The sequence below is a fragment of the Schistocerca piceifrons genome, chromosome 8, assembly GCF_021461385.2.
Source record: "Schistocerca piceifrons isolate TAMUIC-IGC-003096 chromosome 8, iqSchPice1.1, whole genome shotgun sequence".
Taxonomy (NCBI): domain Eukaryota; kingdom Metazoa; phylum Arthropoda; class Insecta; order Orthoptera; family Acrididae; genus Schistocerca; species Schistocerca piceifrons.
In genome coordinates, this window is record NC_060145.1 from 130,415,984 (window position 1) to 130,437,235 (window position 21,252).

Here is a 21,252-nt window from a genome sequence, read left to right on the forward strand (position 1 = left end):
TACCTGTCAACTTAGAGCTGAGAATTACACATTACCCAGTCACTTGCTGCATGTCGGGCGCATGGACTGGCCTTCAGGAGTGCACAGGGAGGAAGAAGAAAAAGAAGAACCTTAAACGCCAAAGCGGAGGAAGGATAGGAAAAGGGGGAATGAAGAAAGGAAACAGGAATGAAAAGCAGTGGAAAGACTGATCTCATAGCAGCTCCTGAAAATGCAGAACACATTTCCAAAAACATCCCAGACTTGTTCCCAAGGGAGGGGAAAGGAATAGCAACAGGATGGACAGGCAGCATGGAAGGGAAACTAGGCTGCAATGGTTGGGGCCCCGTGGGAGCCAAACACGAACCCACCGAAGAGTGGTGAGCCCCTTGGGGAGATTTTGTGCATGCTCTATCAATTAGGTGTCAAGAGATAGGGAAATTATTTCAGTCTTCAATAGTTACTACTATTAAAATGATACCATCACATACCTCAGCTATGTATAAATCTGCCTGTTTCAGAAGTTCTCCAATCATGAGTACTGTTGATGTAGTGCCATCGCCAGTCATATCATCTTGTGCTGTTGATGCACGTGCAATAAGTGTCGCTGTAGGATGCTGTATTTGCTATAACATGGGATATCTCAATTTTTTATCACACTTTATTTGCAACAGCTTGATATTTTATAGACAAAGAACAGGAAGTAACTGCTCAACTTACCATGTCATGCAAAAGAACATTTCCATCTTTCGTAATCTTAATATCTCCAGCACCTGAGACCAACCTGAAACATTGGATGATTTAAATTACAGTGTTCTTGGCTCCATAACTATTTTAGAGATGCTCCTCGTCGAAAGAAGACATTACTTTTATACCCTATACTACTTTTTTTTTATCTTTAACGTAAAAAACCTATAGGAAATTACATTGCATTTAACTGCTACTTTCATTTTCAGGACTTCTGATGTTTCTTGTCTTTAACTATTCATATTTTTTCTTTCCTGGGCACTATCAATCAGAAATTTTTTGACTTAGGCTCATTCTGTTAAGGAAACATCTCCACACATTAATGGACTCTGATGATGGAGTGGGGGAAGGAATATTGGATGATGAAATAACCACAGACAAGCAACTACCACAAACACTACAGACAAAATTGAGTAAACTGAGAACAAAACAAAAAAAAAAAAAAATGCGCAAACATGTTAGCTTCTGTGAATGATAAAGTAGGGATTCCTACTAAAAACTGTTTTTGTACAGAGAAAAACATGGGAGTTTTATTATTACTGTGGTAATTTGATTCAGGAGTTAAATGTGAGCAATCACAAACATTTTTAGCTAATCAACCAAGAGAAACTTGGAACTCAATCCTCTTCAGCCTACAGCTGTTTGCAATACTCTGCACTTAAAGTGTTGGGGGCTCTTGCACTATGCGCTGATGTTGGCAAGTCAGTGACGCTGGTCATAGCCAGTCGAGTAATGATATATGCTAGCCAGTGAGGATCACTAAATCTAATGATTTCTTTTGGCAGAAGATACGAATTTACTGTATTTTTTCAATATGGAGGGTGCCTGAATAACTTTTATTAATCTTGTTATTATGAATTTTATGGTTGCTTGCCAATTTTTGTATTTATTTGGTGACTAGAGAAAACGAAGTCCGGACAGACTGATCTGTAGTGAAGTCTGAAGCCTAGGTTAGGTTGGAATATGATAATTTTCTTATGAAATGCCAAAACCAATGAATCTCAACATGAAAATACAACTGCTAAATGAGTGTGATGTTTATTGTGGGCCAAATATAAATTACATTTGTCACTGCAATAACCCACTTTTACATCATTTCTGGATTTGCCAAAATTTCTGATAATTCAGTTAAATTCTAACTGAATAGAACAAAATACCAGATAATTTTATTTACAAATCATAGGAAATTATGAATGAAAATTTCATTGAATCTCTGACATAAGATTCGTTGTGCTGAGTTCCCAAGAGTCATCATGCAAAACCGTAACAACAGAAAGGCCACCAATAACGTAACTACACTTCTACCGTAGTATTGGGGTGAGAGGGGGGGAGGAGGAGTGGGAGGGGGGGGAGGAGGGATCGATCATACAGAGGTCCACAATTCAAATCAACTGCCAAACCACAGATAAAAATGTTCCATTAACCATAATCTAGATCACTGAAATGCTGTACTTATTTTATAATCTAGTCATGGAACAGTACCAAAATCACAGCTGCAGCCTTAATCTTATGAACTGGATGGCCCTCTGCCTTGTTAGGTAATTGAGCAGAAAGATTTAAGCTTTTCTCAAATTCCAAACTTGCACATCTTACTGCTTCTTTATTCATGGAGGCCAAAATTTGGTAGAATGTTAAGTATATTTTGCCCTAAACTATTACACCACAGAAAAATCTGATATGGATTCTGGAAATTTGATCAAGGGCCTTTAGAACAGTAGTCAGCTATGTCATCACTGAAATAATGAGCACCTTTCAGGTAATAACATGCTGCAGGTCAACATTTGCACAGTTTGACAGATTCAAGATAGCTATTCGATGGTGGGCTTCTGTATGGCACAGACCACATGTTGTGTTCAATACAGACCTTATTTTGATGCAGTTCCTCTACACTAGTCTATCCTGCACATTCCTCCTCATCTCTGCATAGCTACTGGAATCTATGAGATACATGTGGTGATGGTTACTGTGTTTAAGCCTTGATCTCAATCTCACTCTAGAATTTTTAGCAACACACTTCCCTCCAATAACAAATTCACTAATCCCTTATGCAACAGTATATTCCATCAACTGAGCCCTTTCCTATAAGTTTCTTCTCCCCCTAATTTGAGTCAGTACTTCATTAGACATTCAATATTCTCATATAATTTTCAGCATTCTTTCATAGCACCACACTTAAAAACTTCTAATATTATTTGTACTGTTCATCACACATATTTCACTTCCTTAAAAGGCTATATTCCAGACAAATACTTTAAGAAAATGATTCCTGACACTGAAATTTGTGTTTCATGTTAAAATCTCTCTCTTTTTAAGAAACACTTTTCTTGCTATTGCCAGTCCACATTTTATAACCTCTCTAGTCATGCTGTTTTTAGTTATTTTGTTGCCCAAATAGCAACTCATTTACTATCAATAGTGTCTTATTTCACTGTTTGATGTAATATGACTCACTGCACCTTGTTTACTTTTGTTGATGTTCATCTCATAACCTCTTTTCCAGACAATCCATTCCATTCAATTACTCTTCCTGGTTCTTTACTGTGACTGAATTACGGTCATCAGCAAACATCAAGATGTTAATTCTTCTCCCTCAATGTTAACTCTCTTTCCAAATTTCTCATTGTTTCCTTCATTGCTTGCTCAATGTATATACTGAATACCACCAGGGATAGGCTGTAAACTTGTCTGATACCCTTTTCAACCACTGACTCCACGAAATGATTCTTGAAACAGCAATCCATGTTATGTATGAGTTATAGATAACCTTTCACTTCCTGTATTTCAACCCTGTTACCTCCAGATTACAAAGGATTTATTTATTAAGGCAAGTCATGTGATCAAAAGTCGTTCACATTTCCCACACTTCCCCAGAATGCTGAGATCTTCCCTGAGGTCGACTACTGACAGTCTTTCCATTCCAAAGATTCACATAACCAATAACTTCCAGAAATAGTCTGCAAAGGACAATGAAGCATATGGGATTAGATTGGTTGGTTTGGCGTACAAAGGGACCAAAAACTACAGAGTCATCAGCCCCTTTTCCTGACACAAACAAGGCTCAACATAAAACAATGCCAAAAGTATGTTTGGGAAAGTAAAAGGGGGAAAAGGAATGGGGAACCACACCTAAAAAGAAAACAAATGGGACAAACAAAAAAATGTAGAAAACATACAAGACAAGGAAAAGTAGAAGATATTAAAAACATTGAGCAGATGGTCTGGGCTGGCTGATCACAAGCATAAAAGAGAATGAGACAGCCACTCTGCAACACATTAAAATGTCCACCCCAAAAAGCCGAGGCCAGATGAACACATGTAGGGAAAAGACAAACACAAAGGCAAACAAATGCAAAGAAAGGGGTGACAGGGTTAAAATGGAGGGAGGGTGGAGGCCTCGGAAAGAAGGCCAAATGCCCACCTTTAGATGGTACGATAAAAACCCCCTCACGTAAAACTAAATCTGCTGTTGAGGCATTGTTGCCCAACACCGAAGGTAAGGTGCTGGGAAGGTTAAAAGTCTGCCGCAGAGCAGCTAAAATTGGGCAGTCCAGCAAGATGTGGACGACAGCCAGAAGGGAGCCACAGCAACACCGAGGTGGATCCTCGCGATGGAGGAGGTAACCATGTGTTAGTCACATATGGCCAATGAGGAGCCGGCAAAGGACAACAGATTCCCTGCGAGTGGCTTGCATGGGTGACCGCCACATATTCGTCGTCTCCTTGATAGCACAGAGTTTATTTGGTGTACTCAGATTGAATCATTCTGTAACGCAGATCGCGAAAACTTTGTGGCGGAAGATAGCTTGCAAATCAGTCTCCAGGAGGCCAATCTCCAGAGATGGTTTACTGGTGACCTGTTTGGCCAGGCAGTCAGCAAGTTCATTGCCCGGTATCCCGACATGTCCTGGGGGTCCAAATAAAGATACCGAGTGTCCACTGGTGCAGAGGGCATAAAGAGACCCCTGGATTAACAGTACCAAAGGATGCCTAGGGAAGCACTGGTCGAGAGCTTGTAGGCTGCTTAAGGAGTCACAACAAATGATGAAGGACTAACAAGAGCAGGAGCAGATATGATCAAGAGTGCGATAGATGGCAACCAACTATGCAGTGAAAATTCTGCAGCCATCCAGCAAGGAGTGTTGTTCAGCATGGCCAATGTGAGTGTAAGCAAAGCCAAGAAGACTGTCGACCAGTGATCCATCTGTGTAGATTATTTCTCAGCCCTAAAACTCGCCAAGAAAAGAGAAAATTCCAGCAGAGGGCCTCAGGTGGGACTGAGGCTTTGGGGCGTTCCAAAGGGTCCAGCCAAAGCTGTGTCCGAGGTATGGACAGTGGAGGTGTACGGAAGTGGGCCTGCAGGAAGCGTCAAGTTCATGAAGAAGTGACCGGACACAGACGGCAAAGGGATTCCCAGTTCTGGGCCACCATTACGGGAGATGGAGCACCGTGTTACAGAAGAGAAGATGGTAATTTGGATGGCGAGGAGAACTATGTATGTGGGCGGTATATTTGCAAGGAATAGTTGCTGCCGGAGCAGCAACGGAGGAACACCAGCTTCTAAAAGGAGGCTGTTCACAGGGCATGATCGGAAGGTGGCTCTCGTCACAAGGAAAACTTCACAGTGGTGTAATGACACATTCCTATGCAGAGACATACAATATCTTAAAAGCTGCGCCAAAGATAAATTGAGAGGCATGTATATTATAATCTTTGTAAAGTTCACATTGGATTCTCTTTTGTTTGATACTCCAAGGAGCTAAGGGACACTTTCGATTGTTGCCTTGTGGAGGATGGACGTGATTTTTGGACTGTGCGAAAAGGCAGCCATATGGTTGGTAATTATGGTTTGTGCGACGAGCACAGCAAGTCTTATTGTGTTGTGAATAAAAAAATAGTGAAAAGTATCGAAGTGTTACGAAAATTATTTAAAGCAACGTAGCATTGTATTCCTTGGTTTCCACCGTCTTCGTGAAGTGAACCGATGCCGACTCATGATGGTACACACGGTCAACAAAGAGAAGAACATCGATGGCGACTAATGAATTAATATTGTGGCAGAAGGACTAATTCTACGTCTAAGGTGAGAACTCTGATTAAATCAACAATGACGTGGAATTTAAAATGTAAAATGTTTTTTATTTATTTCGCCACACTGGCGACCGCTGACAGGGACAGTGCTGGTGGAACAAAGAGTAAGTACTTCATTGTTGTGCTACAAATGTACTTGTACTAATTACTGTTTCTCTGTTACATGACGCACATGGAAAATGACGAATAAAGTGAAACAGTATTAACTGTATAAACGGATGGCACAATAACCAGAAGGAACAAGGACAAGGATTTACAAAACTAACGTAATCGTGAGTGACGCAGTTCAGTTGGAATTAAGGTAGGAAAGCGCAAACGCATGCAGTGGCTGCACCTTGGCTTAGCTCCACTTAAAGCAGAACCTTTTCCTGTCCATATTAAAATCCTGGTAGTGTTTGTGCCAACACACAATTACACTTTGATAATTACTTTTTATGTTCAACAATCGCAGAATTAGAAGACGTAGTGCGCCATCTTGTAAATTTCCGACGCGCAACAAATAACAATCGCGAGATATTTTTATTAATTCAACTGCGAGAGAATTTAAAGATTTAGATTAACAGTAAAGTACAGATAAAAATAATATCTTCACAATGGAATCGGAGAACTTTAATTTAACAAATGTTCATGGACACGTCACCGATTCTGACAATAGTGACGTAAATGATGACGCAATTAGTTTTTCAGCACAACATAATGTAGAAGTAAATACAATTCAATTGCACTCCACAGGGATTAACAATAATGAACCACTTGCAAATGAAACCTTGTGCACTGTCGATGAAGCATCGATTACCAGATCAGATGAAAATATTTCGCGTGAAATCAGTGAACCTAGCCCGGTTTCGATTCAATCAGACCGTGGCAGAGAAACAATGGCAACAAATAATGGCATAAATACAAACACACAAGCTTCGTCAGTTACGCTTGAGGCATTATATAGTCTGATGTCAAACGTGAGCGAGCAATTATCTGATTTAAAGATGAGTCACAACACAACGAACACAAAACTGGCGAATCTAGAAGTCAGCCACAACACAACGAACACAAAACTGGCGAACATGCACAGACATTTCGATCAACGCTTAAATAAACTCACCAATGAAATCGATCAAAAGATCGAAGACAAAGTCATCAAAACCGTCAATAGTGTATACAATGTATTGGCAAATGATTTAGAAAAGAAATTGTCAGATCTTACAAACAAACAGGAGCAGGAACTGTCAGAAATAGTAGAAACACACAATCAAACACAAAACGTAAAAAAAGAAATACATGAAAACGTACAGGCTATTCAATTAAATTTAACAAGAGTACAGTCCGCATGTGAAGAAATACCTGACCAAGTTAATAAAGTTAACGAAGAAGTCGGTTTTCTGAAACAGGAGACTCGACGTATCAACGCCGACATTATCAAAATAAATGAAACTTTAGAAAACGGTAATGTAAATGAATCAATAACTGACCGGGAAACAAAACTTTTTGAAAAATTAGGTAATGAAATCAAAGTAGCCGAGGACAGAATACGTAAGGAAATTGCTGGTAGACTAAACGTTTCAAATGACTTGCCTACGTCAAGCAACAAGCAGCGCGACACTTATTCGCCCGTGCCAGATTACGATGTCAATAACGCAGAACATCACGCGCCCTGTCCGGCGTATGTGCACGCACCGGCACAGGCAAACAATGGCTATTCGCCAAACGCGGTGCTGCAACAGGCAGTAGGCGTGTCGCCTTGCATCTCGACGATTCTAGTCGATGAGAGCCTGTTGAAACATAGACAGTTTCCAGTTTTCTCCACAGAATCCAGAAAAACTCATCCAGTCGTATTCGTAAGAGCATTTAAAAATGTCTTACCAAGAAACTGGACTGAGGCACAGAAGATTAGATATGTAGTAGGCTTCACACAAGGCGACGCACTTTTGTGGGCCACAGACATGGCTGAACAGTGCGTCACCTACGAACAATTTGAACGGGCTTTCTTGGAGAAATATTGGTCTGCTGGGGTCCAAGAAAGACTGCGCCGTGAAGTATTCAACCCACAACCGTTCAACCTAAAAAACGGCGGGTTGAGAAAGTATTTCGAAAAGTACTTGAATAAGACGCGCTATTGGAACAATCCAATACCGCACGTAGATGTTCTCAAAATTCTGAAAAACAAACTACCCGCGAACTTACGCGAAAAATTGGTAACCATACCGGAGAACGACCTTGAATACTTTCTTTCCGTGCTTGACTCAATTGATCTAATATACGAAGAGCCGAGCACAAGTAATCGGAATGAATATTCCGGAACCAATCAAAACAACGGTAACGGATATCATTTTAATGGCAGTGGACAAAACCCACACAGTTGGCATCCGTATGCGACAAGGCCAAATAATGGAACCTGGAATTACGGGAATCGGAGGAATTCGGCGCCACAGAGACGTGAAGACCGAAGGTACAGTACAGATTACGGTCCACGCCGGTATGGAAATGATAGAAATCACGTGAATGATTGGTCAGGCCCGCGTGATGAAAGGCGGCACACAAATGAAAATTACAATAGTTACAGTAATAGGAATGACAGACCAAGGAGGAATAGCGACGGCCGGTCGCAAGAAAATGTTGCACGCAGCGGTCCGGAAACTAATTGGCGACAGAATAACCACTCAGTACACTTTGTAGAGGTAACGGACAGTACTGAAGCAACGCCGTTGTCTCCCCCGGTAAACAACAATCGGTCGTAATGAGCCCCCACCGGCCGACCGATTTCACAACAGGGGGCACAAACAAGCACACATTACATCTTAGACAATTATTTTTAAGATATGATCAGGATGCGACCGTAGAAGATGATCTATGTGAAGAAGAGACGAAAGCACCGGACAAGGTAAGTGACCTCGTGCAGGCTGTAATAACAACAAAAAGATAAGAAAGGTTACAGAATTCAACATTGGACAGGAAGTACTATTACGTACCCACCCAAAATCCTCTAAAATTAAGGCATTAAACAAAAAGTGGCAGTTGTATGATGGCCCTTTCATTATAATAGACAAACCTCACCCAGGATGTTATCTGTTAGGTAACACACGAACGGGCAAGGTGAAAGGGTTATACCCCCGCAAGGACATCAAGGAATTTTTTCATTAAAGGTTATATGTTATTTTAGCAAAATTGAAATTGTACAACCTTGGATCACATAGTAAAATTGCTGTCATTAACCTAAGAAACTTGCGAACAACTGGGGGCATATGCCAGCTTAAAAACGCATATTTAACCAAACCTAATGAAACGTTTGTTACTGTGAGTCTTAACAGTATAAAATAAACCATACGGTACTTTGTAGTCTAACTCGGTTATTTAAGAGATAGGAACGAAGACAAATTAGCGCGAAGGTCAGAGTTTGTTCGCTTGAGACGAGTAAGAAACCACGCCTCGAAGTTGCAATCCAACGCTCAGCTCATGAGCACGCGATAGCTGCATGTCAAGACGAGGTCATTGGCCGCGCTTTAGGCAGCGAGCCGGGGAGAAATCTTCCCCCCTTCCATGTCCGATCAGCTGAGCGTATACAAAGCGCAAAGGCGCATGCGCGGTCGAGTCCAGGCGTCACGTGACTATTACACGATGGTGGCTATCACGAATAATGTTCACCAACAATGCAGAGTTTTCCCCGCGCCTACAGTCCAGTCGTGGTACGTAAGCGCGCTTGCGCGGAACGTTTAAAAGTTTTGAGACCACTCTTACTATGAGACACAGAGACGAAAGTCATTCAAAAACAAGAAAGGAAAGAGTACACAAGTCTTGTAAATAGTAACTTAGAAAATTTAATTATAAGCTGGTATTACGTAATAAAAGTGAACATACAAGTACATACTGGTCATGGACGGTATTGTAATATTATATTATACTGAGTAAAATCTTAGCTTGTACGGAAGGAGAAAGAAAATAGAAAAATAAATAAATAAATAAATAATGCAGATATATAACCGGAAGAAAGGCTATGTACACGAGAACAGCACACATTTACATATAGGGAAAAAGCAGCAAAGAGGAAATCAAAGAGATAACGCATACATTTACATTACACAGTAGCTAGCGATTTTCAGAATGAACAACAAGGTAAACGCGGGAATTTTTGTGACTAAGGAAAAGAGTGACACAAGCTTTAAAATAGGGTAATAATAAACAGACCTATGCAGCGTGAGTAATGAACTGAATCGCTCTCAAAACAAATACCTAGGGTTTATATAGAGAGAGACACACATTAACGTTAGGAAACACCTGATGCACTCAGCAATCAACTTTGTAGAATATATAAGCTATACACGAGGGTACATGTACGAAAGCTAAAGTGTAAAGGAGGAAAATAGGGAATGTTGCGCATTAATGGACTGTAAGGCAGTTATGTATGTAAGAAGAAATATTTAGTTGTAAGTATTATTAGTATAAGGGACGATGCTCAGCACACCCTGAATTATTTTGGAATATTGAAGGAATGGTGCAGGGTACCGAAAAAGGGCCCCACCAGCAAAGTGTATATTATAGTGGTAGATATTTTTTTGTGTATAAACGTATGTATGAATGTGTGAAAGGCGAAAGAAGCCCTGTACATGTACTGAACTTAAACAACGTGGAAGTGTATAAGGAAAATTAAACTCTAAGACAACCTCTTATAAACATGTATACCTAACATCAAGAAATAACTTAATTAAAACCGTAAGACTCTACGAGTTTACGAGAAAATGCGAAAACCCTGATACAAAGTGCAACATTAGCGATGCTTCACTCATGCATGCAAAAGGAAGGTATGAATTACTTTACCCACTTGAAACATGAAAGGAAAAATCATGTTAAAATTATATCTTTCACACATATAACAATTTACAGTCACAAGGAATGAAAATGATATCGCCGCTATACGAGAAACAGGTAAGTAGTGTGATCGACGACCTGTAAGCAAAGGAATCGCCTATAAAATGAATTATGAACAAAAACGTCATAAAGAATTTCATGCTGCACTGAAGCTATGAAAGTGTGATTATTCGTGTACACAGATTTTCATGACAACCGATGCATTAAAATGTCTATTTTTTTCTCCCATGACGCCTATAAGCGCACTTTAATTGAAAATGATACACGCACACAAGGGCGTGCCGCTATTATGAAACACTGTACATATTAATAGTAGCTAGACCCTGAACTTCAAGATTGGATGTTTATATGTCTATGTTAATGTAGGAAATTTTATTAGAGGTAATGATTTACAAGCACACCAGAACGTGCTTAAGCACAAAACACTGTACATATTAGGGTTATGCTGCATATTAATGATTATTTCGTGCATTTTCAGATTTTATACGCAAAAAAAAAAAAAAAAACCGTAGCATACACGTAGTCGTTGCCACTACCCTAAGTAGAAGGTAGAAAATTCCCTTCCCAAGCTTCAGTGGAGCGGCTACAGGTGTATTCTCTGCATGCTGATGCATGTCGTTGCGTATGAAGAATACGTAACGGAGGTAAACCTTAACTTATACTCGAGTTCAAGAAGGAAAACAAAGAACTTGTTCCTTCTAACAGATTAATGGGAAAAGGCGAGTGTGTGTGTCAGTAAAATCCAAGACGAAGAAGCCACTATGAGTGGTCAAAAATTTTTTCAATTTTAGTCGATAGTTTTTTCCTACAGTTAATGTAAACAATGTATTGTATGTATTATATGTTATTCCATTGTATGTGATGTATTTTGTATTTCATGCCAAGTCCCGTGACTTACAAATTATGTACATTGACCAGAAGTATTGAGGGGAATGAATCTCAGTACAATAGGTAAAAGGGGTTAATGCGAAGAAAAAAAAAGTGTAGTGAAAGGGAAGTTTCGATCGCAATACTCGCGGTTAAAGTGGTGTGTGTAGAAATTAAAATTGTGCAAAGTAGTGCTACGTTGCAAGTGTCAGCGAGCCTAAACAAGTGACATCGAAAATTGAAGCTTGTATCGTCAAACGACCCATGGCGTCACAGTAGGAAAGGACAATGCCAAACAAGTTTGACATGGTACGCTTCTTACCAGGAGCTGAATCGACGGGATCGTCCTCCGCCTCGCACATAGTGTGGTGTGTTCTTCGGGGCACATATTCCAATGTACCTCGTCGTATCCAGTCTAAGTACTGGAAGGAACTACAAAAAGCACACGCATACTGAGGTTCGGAAGTCTCGACGGTACCCGCACGTCGGTGTATATTCAGTGCACTGTCGCGCGCATTCAACCAACGTCGCCCGCTAACGGACGACCAGACAATCAGGCGCGCGTATCACCCGCCCATATTCAACACGGGCTAGCGAACAAAGCTCGTCGCCCCAGAATAAATACAGAAGGCAATACAAGGACTTAATTTTCACCTCTGATGAGGAAGGAAACATTTGTATGTAACGTTGTATTCAGTGTATATTTTATTGTACAAACTTTACTACATGATGTCATTTTCTCAGTATTAACCAGAACTTTGTATATTAGGATTAAGGTTTGTAAATATTAGCATAAGTATACCAAAAAACTGACACACACTCAGAAATACCAAAGAATTCACAGTGCCATGAAAATGAGACAATAAAAATGAAGTGCGTAAATAAAAGACCCCCAAACCTATCAATTGCAAGGTCGACTACTGTATCCTGTCAATCAAATAAAATTTTCTAGTGACAGTATACAGTAGGGGGGCAGTTGTAATGACACATTCCTATGCAGAGACATACAATATCTTAAAAGCTGCGCCAAAGATAAATTGAGAGGCATGTATATTATAATCTTTGTAAAGTTCACATTGGATTCTCTTTTGTTTGATACTCCAAGGAGCTAAGGGACACTTTCGATTGTTGCCTTGTGGAGGATGGACGTGATTTTTGGACTGTGCGAAAAGGCAGCCATATGGTTGGTAATTATGGTTTGTGCGACGAGCACAGCAAGTCTTATTGTGTTGTGAATAAAAAAATAGTGAAAAGTATCGAAGTGTTACGAAAATTATTTAAAGCAACGTAGCATTGTATTCCTTGGTTTCCACCGTCTTCGTGAAGTGAACCGATGCCGACTCATGATGGTACACACGGTCAACAAAGAGAAGAACATCGATGGCGACTAATGAATTAATATTGTGGCAGAAGGACTAATTCTACGTCTAAGGTGAGAACTCTGATTAAATCAACAATGACGTGGAATTTAAAATGTAAAATGTTTTTTATTTATTTCGCCACAGGGAGATGGAGCACCGTGTTACAGAAGAGAAGATGGTAATTTGGATGGCGAGGAGAACTATGTATGTGGGCGGTATATTTGCAAGGAATAGTTGCTGCCGGAGCAGCAACGGAGGAACACCAGCTTCTAAAAGGAGGCTGTTCACAGGGCATGATCGGAAGGTGGCTCTCGTCACAAGGAAAACTTCACAGTGGTGGACAGGGTCTAGTATACCCAGTGGAGAGGGGGCTGCTGAACCACACACCACACTTTCGTAATCAACATGGGACTGTACAAGGGCTTGATGCCACTGCAGCAGTGTACAACAATCAGCACCCCAGTCTGTGTAGCTCAGGCATCAAATAAGATTAAGGTACCACCACCATTAACAGACGTCGAAGACCAGTCCCAGAAAGCAGTAAGTCTCCACTATATCTAGAAGTTGGTCATCGAGGTGAAGTTCTCGATGGGGGTGGACGGTACGACGATGACAGAAGTGCATCACGCAAGTTTTGTCAGCCGAAAACAAGGCCGTGAGTGAGGGCCCACGACTGCAGTGGTGTTCAGCCCCAACAGTACAAGAGGAGCAAAACGAAATACAAAAATAGTCAGCGCATAGGAGGGGAGAGATTGACAATCCTACTGCTAATGCGAGAACATTGACGGCAAGAAAAGAGTGGGTCACTCAGACAGAGCCCAGTAGGACCCCATTCTCTTGTACATGGAGTGGACTAAGGGAAGCACTGACACGGACTCTGAAAGTGCAGTGTGACAAAAAGTTCTGTATAAAAATCTGGAGTGGGCCCTGGAGACCCCACTCATGCAGAGTAGCAACGATGTGGTGTCACCAAGTGGTATCGTATGCCTTCGTGAGATCGAAAAAAATGGTAATAAGATGTTGCCTGGAAAAGGCTGATCGAACGGCAGACTCCAGGTACACCAAGCTGTTGATGTGGAGCGTAATTGGCGAAAACTGCCCTGGGACGGAGCCAGAAGGTCCCCAAACTCAAGGAGCCAACACAACCGCCAGGTCACCACATGTTCAAGCAGATGGCACAGAATGTTGGTGAGGCTGGTGGGATGATAGCTGTCAACACTCAGTGGATTCTTCCCGGGCTTTAGCACTGGAATGACGACACTTTCTTGCCCTTGTGATGGGAATTTGCCATAGCTTCAAATGCGGTTGAAGACAGCAAGGAAGTGGCGTTGGGAATCCACTGACAGATGTATCAGCATTTGCGAATGGATGCAACCTGGGCCAGTGGATGTGTCAGCACAGTCGGCAAAGGCACTGAGAAATTCCCGATCACTGAAGGGAACATCATAAGGGTCAGGGTGGCGTGGAGCAAAAGAGAGACGTTGTCACTCCGTCCTCTATCTGAGGAGATGAAAGATAAGCTTGCTCCAAACCTGGGAGGGGGAGGTTCATGTTCCAACGGTGGAGATTTACTGTTCCCAACAGATCACTTCATTGATGGTGGCATGCAATGGATACTCAATGTTGGTAGTGGATGTGAAAGTGTTCCAGTCAGCCTTAAGAAGAACTCACCTGGGCAAGTGTCGATATGAGGGACCCTGCAGTAGGGACAGGAAGAGTGGAAAGTGGAGGAACCCTGCAGTAGGGACAGGAAGAGTGGAAAGTGGTCACTACCACACAACTTGTCGTGCTCTCCAGTGGATAGATGGGAGAAGGCCAGGACTGCAAACCAAGAGATCAATGGCCGAATATGTGCCATGTGCCACATTGAAATGTGTGAGGGCACCTGTATTTAGGAGGCAAAGGTTGAGGTGAGGTGGTAGGTCCTCAACATCTGTGCAACGGCCATTAACCTTGGCTCCACCCCACAAAGGGTTATGGGCTTTAAAATCACCCAGAAGGAGAAAAGTTGGGGGGAGTTACGAAATGAGTGCAGCCACAACATGGGGTGGTGCTTCACCACCTGGAGGGAGGTAGATGTTACATATGGTGATCTCCTGTGTTGTCCTCACCCTGACAGTCACCACTTTTAAAGGTGTTTGAAGGGACACAGGTTCACCACAGAAAGAAGTAAGGACGAAAATACATACTCCACTTGACAGTCTGTCACAGGCAGGATGGTTTTTGTAGCACCTCTGGTAGTCACAAATGGCAGTTGTGCACATTGTGAGAAACCAGGTCTCTTGAAGGAGAATGCAAAAAGCAGGTGTACTGCTTAAAAACTGACGTAACTCAGCAGATGGGAGAAAAAATTGCCGCAGTTCCACTGGAGAAGGAAGCTTTCTGTCATCTGGGATGGCACGGAGTGATCAAGGAGGCTAATTAGTCCTCATCCTCACCTGTTGCCACTGGTTGATTGTCGGCATCCAGTACCATTGCATCTGAGGCGTCGGTGAGATCTAGGTCCTCAGGGGCCACCAGAATCTCCACCTCCTCCTCGGACGCAGAGCCGTGAGGGAGTGCTGGTGTCAGGGGCACTGGAGGCTCCCATTTCTTAGTGGACTTTTTCTTTGAAGTTTTACCCTCTTGCCGCTCCTTAGGGGTTTGCTGGGAGGGCTTCTCAGAAGTAGCTTCATGGACAGACGAAGACCTTGAAGCCCTTACACCAGCAGCCAGCGGCTCTTTCAACCACAGGCTGGTGTTCACTGGATCACTGGCAGGGGACTGTGGAAGGTAAGAGTGCCAAGGGACCCCACCCCCATAAGAGGAGCCGGTTGCTTCTCCGGTTGCAGCAGGGGAGGGGGGGACCGATGTCCCTGGCCTTTTGGGGGGGGGGGGGGATGTTCCCAAAGTAGAGGCTTTGGGAGCAACAGAAGACCTGCCCCCAGTCAACTGGACAGGAGAGGAAGGTGGGTGGCCCTGAGGGCCCACTGGAGCAACATTAGATGATGAGCATAATGGCATCATCGATGGCGACGCCGTCGCAGCGGCAGCGTGAAGATAGCATGGGAACAGGGTTTAGTCTTTCATATCTGAGTTTAGCCTCATGGTAAGTACCGGGCAGTCTGGCAAGCAGGGGGAGTGATGCTGTACACAGTTCACACAGGTGGGAGGAGGCACACATGGAGTATTTGAATGCAGTGAACATCTGCAGTCTCTACATGTGGTGCTGGAAGGGCACCAGGAGGAATTGTGGCCAAATTTCCAGCACTTAAGCATCGCATAGGGGAAGGGGTCACAGGATTTGACATCACATTGGTACACCATCACCTTGATCTTTTCAGGTAATGAATCACCCTCAAAGGCCAAGACGAAGGCACCAGTGACAACCCTATTGTCTTTGGGTCCCCTGTAAACACACCGGATGAAATGAACACCACCACCATTCTAAATTGGCACATAGCTCATCATCGGATTGTAACAGGAGGTCACGAAGAAAAATAATTCCCTAGACCATACTGAAGCTTTTGTGGGGAGTAACCGAAACGAATTCACCCACCTAGTCACAGACGAGTAATACCCACGACAGGGTTGGGGATGCTATCTGAATCGAAACTGACCCATTGCGCATTTTGGACAGCGCTGTCCCTTCCTCAAATTTATCCTCCAGGTGATCAACAAAAAACAGAGGCTTCGTTTCCAGAAATGAGTACCCATCAGTTCTGCTGCAAACCGAGTAATTTGGCGAATATGGATCCTGTTGCTCTGAAGCCCAATGGTCCTCCGAAGGTGTTGCTAGGGAGAACGATTTAGGGTCATACCTGTCAGCATTTAAATCAACCTTTCCTTTCCTTAGAGACTGCTGGGGCCATTCGGTCACCACCAAAAGATGATTTAGTCCGCTTCATTGCACGTCATCCGCCCTGATGCCACCCACTTCGATCAAAGGCTCTCCCCAAGGGAGCCACTAGCCACAGCAGATGCTTCCTGGCACGATGGCCATTCCTGGGAGTCCAGATGCCCCACAAAGACGGGCATCTACTGCTTGGCATATGTGGGGAGTTTACAGCTCAGGCATCAGCAGTGCAATCCCTGTGTTGTCCGGTGTCTACCACATGACGACCCCACCACAACGAACTGGCTACCGTGCTGGGTATTGGGCACAGACAAATCCAATATTGTCATGGAGGTGAAAGAGGACAGGAGACAACGGAAAAAGATGACATACCCCAGAAAGTGTCCTCGCCCAAATAGTTGAATTGCAGGTGGTGATGCAAAGACATGATGACAAGAGGTTCAGAAGACTGAATCCGAGGACACTATGGGCAACTCGTGCACCAAGTAAGACATCCTTCCCCATATGGCCTGCACTTCTGTAAAATTTGGAAAGTGGCAGGTCAAACCATAAAATGGTATCTGAACTTACAGGGCTGAAAAATGAGAGACTCCTTTTAGTCGCCTCTTACGACAGGCAGGAATACCTCGGACCTATTCTAACTTGCTGACCCGCAGGGGCCATGGGTTTAGATTCAAAGTGTGCAGGGGATGAAAGACTAAGCCTTATAAAACAGCACCATAGAAAAATAAATATTTCACTATGAAATATAGAAAAAACAACAATAGTGCCATTCATTCCAAGTGGTTAATTTTGCAAAACGTTTCTGCATGACCATCATGTATTTCGCTGAACTTCTATGTGAGCATGAGCACATGCTCCCAATGAACATTGGTAAGTTTTATTTAACACCAATATAATATTCTAGACACACAGTCATTAGTTTGACCCCATAGTGCAAATGTAAAAAGTGCACCCGTAAATTTTTATAAACAGACATAAGAGTATCTCCGGTAATTTTTTTAAAGCAATTTTTGTGAGTTCACTTAAATGAAAGATGATTTACTGAGCAATTTTCATATGGATAATTTGAAGCGAAGTTGGGCGAAAAAATAGACACTTGGGAAAAAAGTGAAGTTTAGCTTTCATATCTCTGGAAGTAACTGTAGGAAACTTTGCTCATAATAAGTTACCAATACAAGGTTTAGAATATAAAATTTCACTTTCCAACTGCTTCCCAATAGTTAACAAATTGATGGCAAAGTTTTCACTTTCTGTAATAACACCAAAAAAGCCTATGTTCAGCTCACTTTTACAGAAAAAATCTGCACATTTTCTTCAAGCATTTTTATTAGAAAATCCACCTGAAAAACTAGATTTGGTTTCACAATGTGAACATATAAAGCTCTAAAAAGCAACAATGTGGAAGTGCATTTAACCAAGCAAAACATTTTGCAGATGAACATGTGGATGGGGTTTCCGACATTTAAGGTACTGAATGTTTAAAGTACTCATTTGCATGGTCAAATTTCATTTTTAGAAATGTTTAAAGTTGCTTTGTTTTACTCATACATTTTCACAATATTGCAACTTTACTCACAGAACATACAAAATAGTTTCACTTATCATCGGCAGCACAGTTATATACAGGCCATTTCACCAAATCATCATAAAAATACCTACATTCATGCAGAATATAATCAATTGAATGTTATACGTCTTGCATTTTGTTTCTGTTAGTAGTCACTAGTTCACTGAAAGGCTTTTCAAAATTAAAAACCACAGACATTTCTGGAAACTGAAGATTCCTGGTACTTTCATTGCGTCCTAACTCAATACTTCTCACAACACTGTTGAACTACAAAAAGTGAAATGTAACATGTCCTGCATAAGGTGTTCAACAGATGGCATGCGAACATAATCACCATTGAAAGGGCGTTATTCCAGTGGTAAAAAAGCCTTTAAAAATTGACATCACTGTTACAAAGTCACAAAAATCATTTACAACATTTCTCATATATAGGCTATATAGAATCTGGTACCACACTTCACTCATTTTGCCAAAATTTGGTAAAGGACCTTTAAAAATGAATGTATCAATTGTTTAGTACTCTGGAAAAGTTAACGTCTAAATTCCTGATGACTAGGAAGTGAGATAATCAGAACAATTCAAAAAACTTTAAGAAATGGGGTGTCTTTCCTCATGACTCATCGTTAGAAATATCAGCCTTTTTTTTGGGTAACTGTAGAATCAAAGTGGTATTAAATTTCTTCGAAGTTTAACTGTGCATTACCAAAGAACTGGACATCATGGAAGTAAAATTGTTGCATAACAGTGCAACACACATTGTAATACCCATAGCAGTCTACCTGACATTTTATGCTAAAAGATTAGGGTAATCAGAGAATAATGAAACAAGCCATTTGCAGGGATCAAAAGATGAAAAAACACATTTCAAATAGATCTTTTTGTCTACTTCCTTTTCATGATCATCTGTCTGCTCTTACTCAACAGTATACTGTTTCAAAACAAGATTGATGATCTGATCATCATCTAGTTCTTTATTGGTAACAGCACAATCATCATCTGTTAGCCATTAATCTATATCAGCATGCTGGATACCATTCTGAAGAGTTTGCAAATCAGTAACTAAAACTACAATGCCTGACACTTTCTAGTCTGGATGTTGTTGCTCTTAGGTTGGGCTAGGACAAACTTCCATGACCTTTGTAGAGTGGTTTTGTTTAAGTTCTCAAGCAACTGTGTAAATTACATCTTTTATGTGAAGGTTCTTCATTGCTTCAAAAAGACCACAACTCTACTGTTTTCTCTGACAAACCACTGATCTATTTCCCTCTGTAACATCATTTTAACAACTTGGTAACACCTTGGTCCATTAGCTGGATTACAGTCACTTTGGGCAGAAAGTCAGATTCTATGCCACTGTGTAGAATTTCTGAATCAGAAGGTAGTGTCTAGTAACAAAATTGCACAGGTTGGTAGGTTTTTTGATTTCAAGTATTTAACTGCTGCAATAAATGCATCAAAAAATCACACTTTAAACAAATTACCATTCACCCCAAAAATTTTGAGCTTTGGAATAAACAGGAAGTGCTGACGTGTTTGTTTTCCAAGGCTCTTGGTTTCTTAGATTTGTAGATTACAAACTACGGTAACTTATTGTCCCCACTTGCACTGTTGCATCTTGCAATTGTCAGCTTTTTCTTTGCTAGTTTTGTGCATTTGACTGCTTCATTCTTTGGGTAGGGGTTTTGAGGGACCAATTTATAATTCAGCCCAGTCTTGTCAATGTTGTACAAGGGTCATTCCATGCCAAACTGAGCCTGAGGCTTATTTTTTGAAAAAATTGCCAAAGTTAACAAAGTTATAGTTTTTCGAATCTACAAAAGTTTAATTTTACTGTCCTGAAAAAATTACATAATTAGCTGAGGAAATAACAGAGTTGGCGATTCTACAGATGAGGATGGAAAACAAAAGGTTTGCTTTTTGTGTTGGCAGCTGTTTAAATTTGGGTTGCAGCGATTGTTGATTTTTAATTGTTAAATTTCAAGAGCAGAATCTTATCTTTCTGACAAACTTCAGTTTTTAAAGAAAGGTAAGTTATTAAGTATGCAGCTAATTCACAAAAGTTACTATGTATTTAGTGTCCCACCCGTGACAAAAAACATGAAAAAGTTTACCTTCTAACTCAGCAATTATAGTAATTCTATATATTTTTGGTTAGAAGTAAGAAAAACAAATAAAAACATCCAATGAACCATAAGGCACCTTCTAAGTTGAAAATGATCATTTATAAATGTTAAAAGAAATTGTGTCCCACCCGTGACAGTTTTTTGGATGTTACTCAAATCTAAACCATTTAACACTTCTTGTTATTGTTATGTTAAATTGGTTGATATAACAAATGCTTTGATGGTTTACACTAAATAAAAACTTACTGTTTATTCAGAAAACGAGGAAAACAACATCAGTAGAGCTTATGAGAAAACTTCGAGAAAAACTGAAGAAAGATACCAGCAAGTACAATGTCCATAAAGAAAAAGAAAGAGAGCGGGATAAAAAATAAAAGAAGGAGGGAAAATATGAAGAAGAAGGTATCCTCCAGTGAAAAATCTTTATTGGAATATCGAAAGAAGGAAGCTGAAAGAAAAAGGAAGTACAGACTTAAACTAAAATCCGTATTAATTGAAGATCAGTCTGAGACCTGTATTTCCCAGTTAGGATCATATAAATGTCCTCAGTCCCTTGGCAAAGCTGTTTCTCGGGTAAAGAAGGTGCTTCCTTCAAGCCCCTCAAAAAAATCAGCAGTAATAAAAAAGCTTGTAAGTAAAAGCTTACCTAAAAAGGTAGTAAAGCAGATTTTCCCAGTAGCGAAGAAAACATCTCGTACTCTTAGAAAACATCTCGTACTCTTAGAAAACATCTCATACTCTTAGAAAACATCTCATACTCTTACAGGTGATAATCTGTTCAAAATACAAATTTTTTCACAAATGATGAAATCAGCAGGCAGACAC

The 21,252-nt window shown here is 41.1% G+C and overlaps 1 protein-coding gene across 1 annotated transcript in view; it reads right to left on the reverse strand.

Moving 5' to 3' along the window:
* LOC124711966 (T-complex protein 1 subunit zeta) overlaps window positions 1-21,252 on the reverse strand; it is a 69,033-nt gene that overhangs the window by 42,318 nt on the left and 5,463 nt on the right. The window contains 2 exon segments of the mRNA XM_047242249.1: window positions 471-605; window positions 700-763. Coding sequence (XP_047098205.1) covers window positions 471-605; window positions 700-763 — 199 coding nt within the window.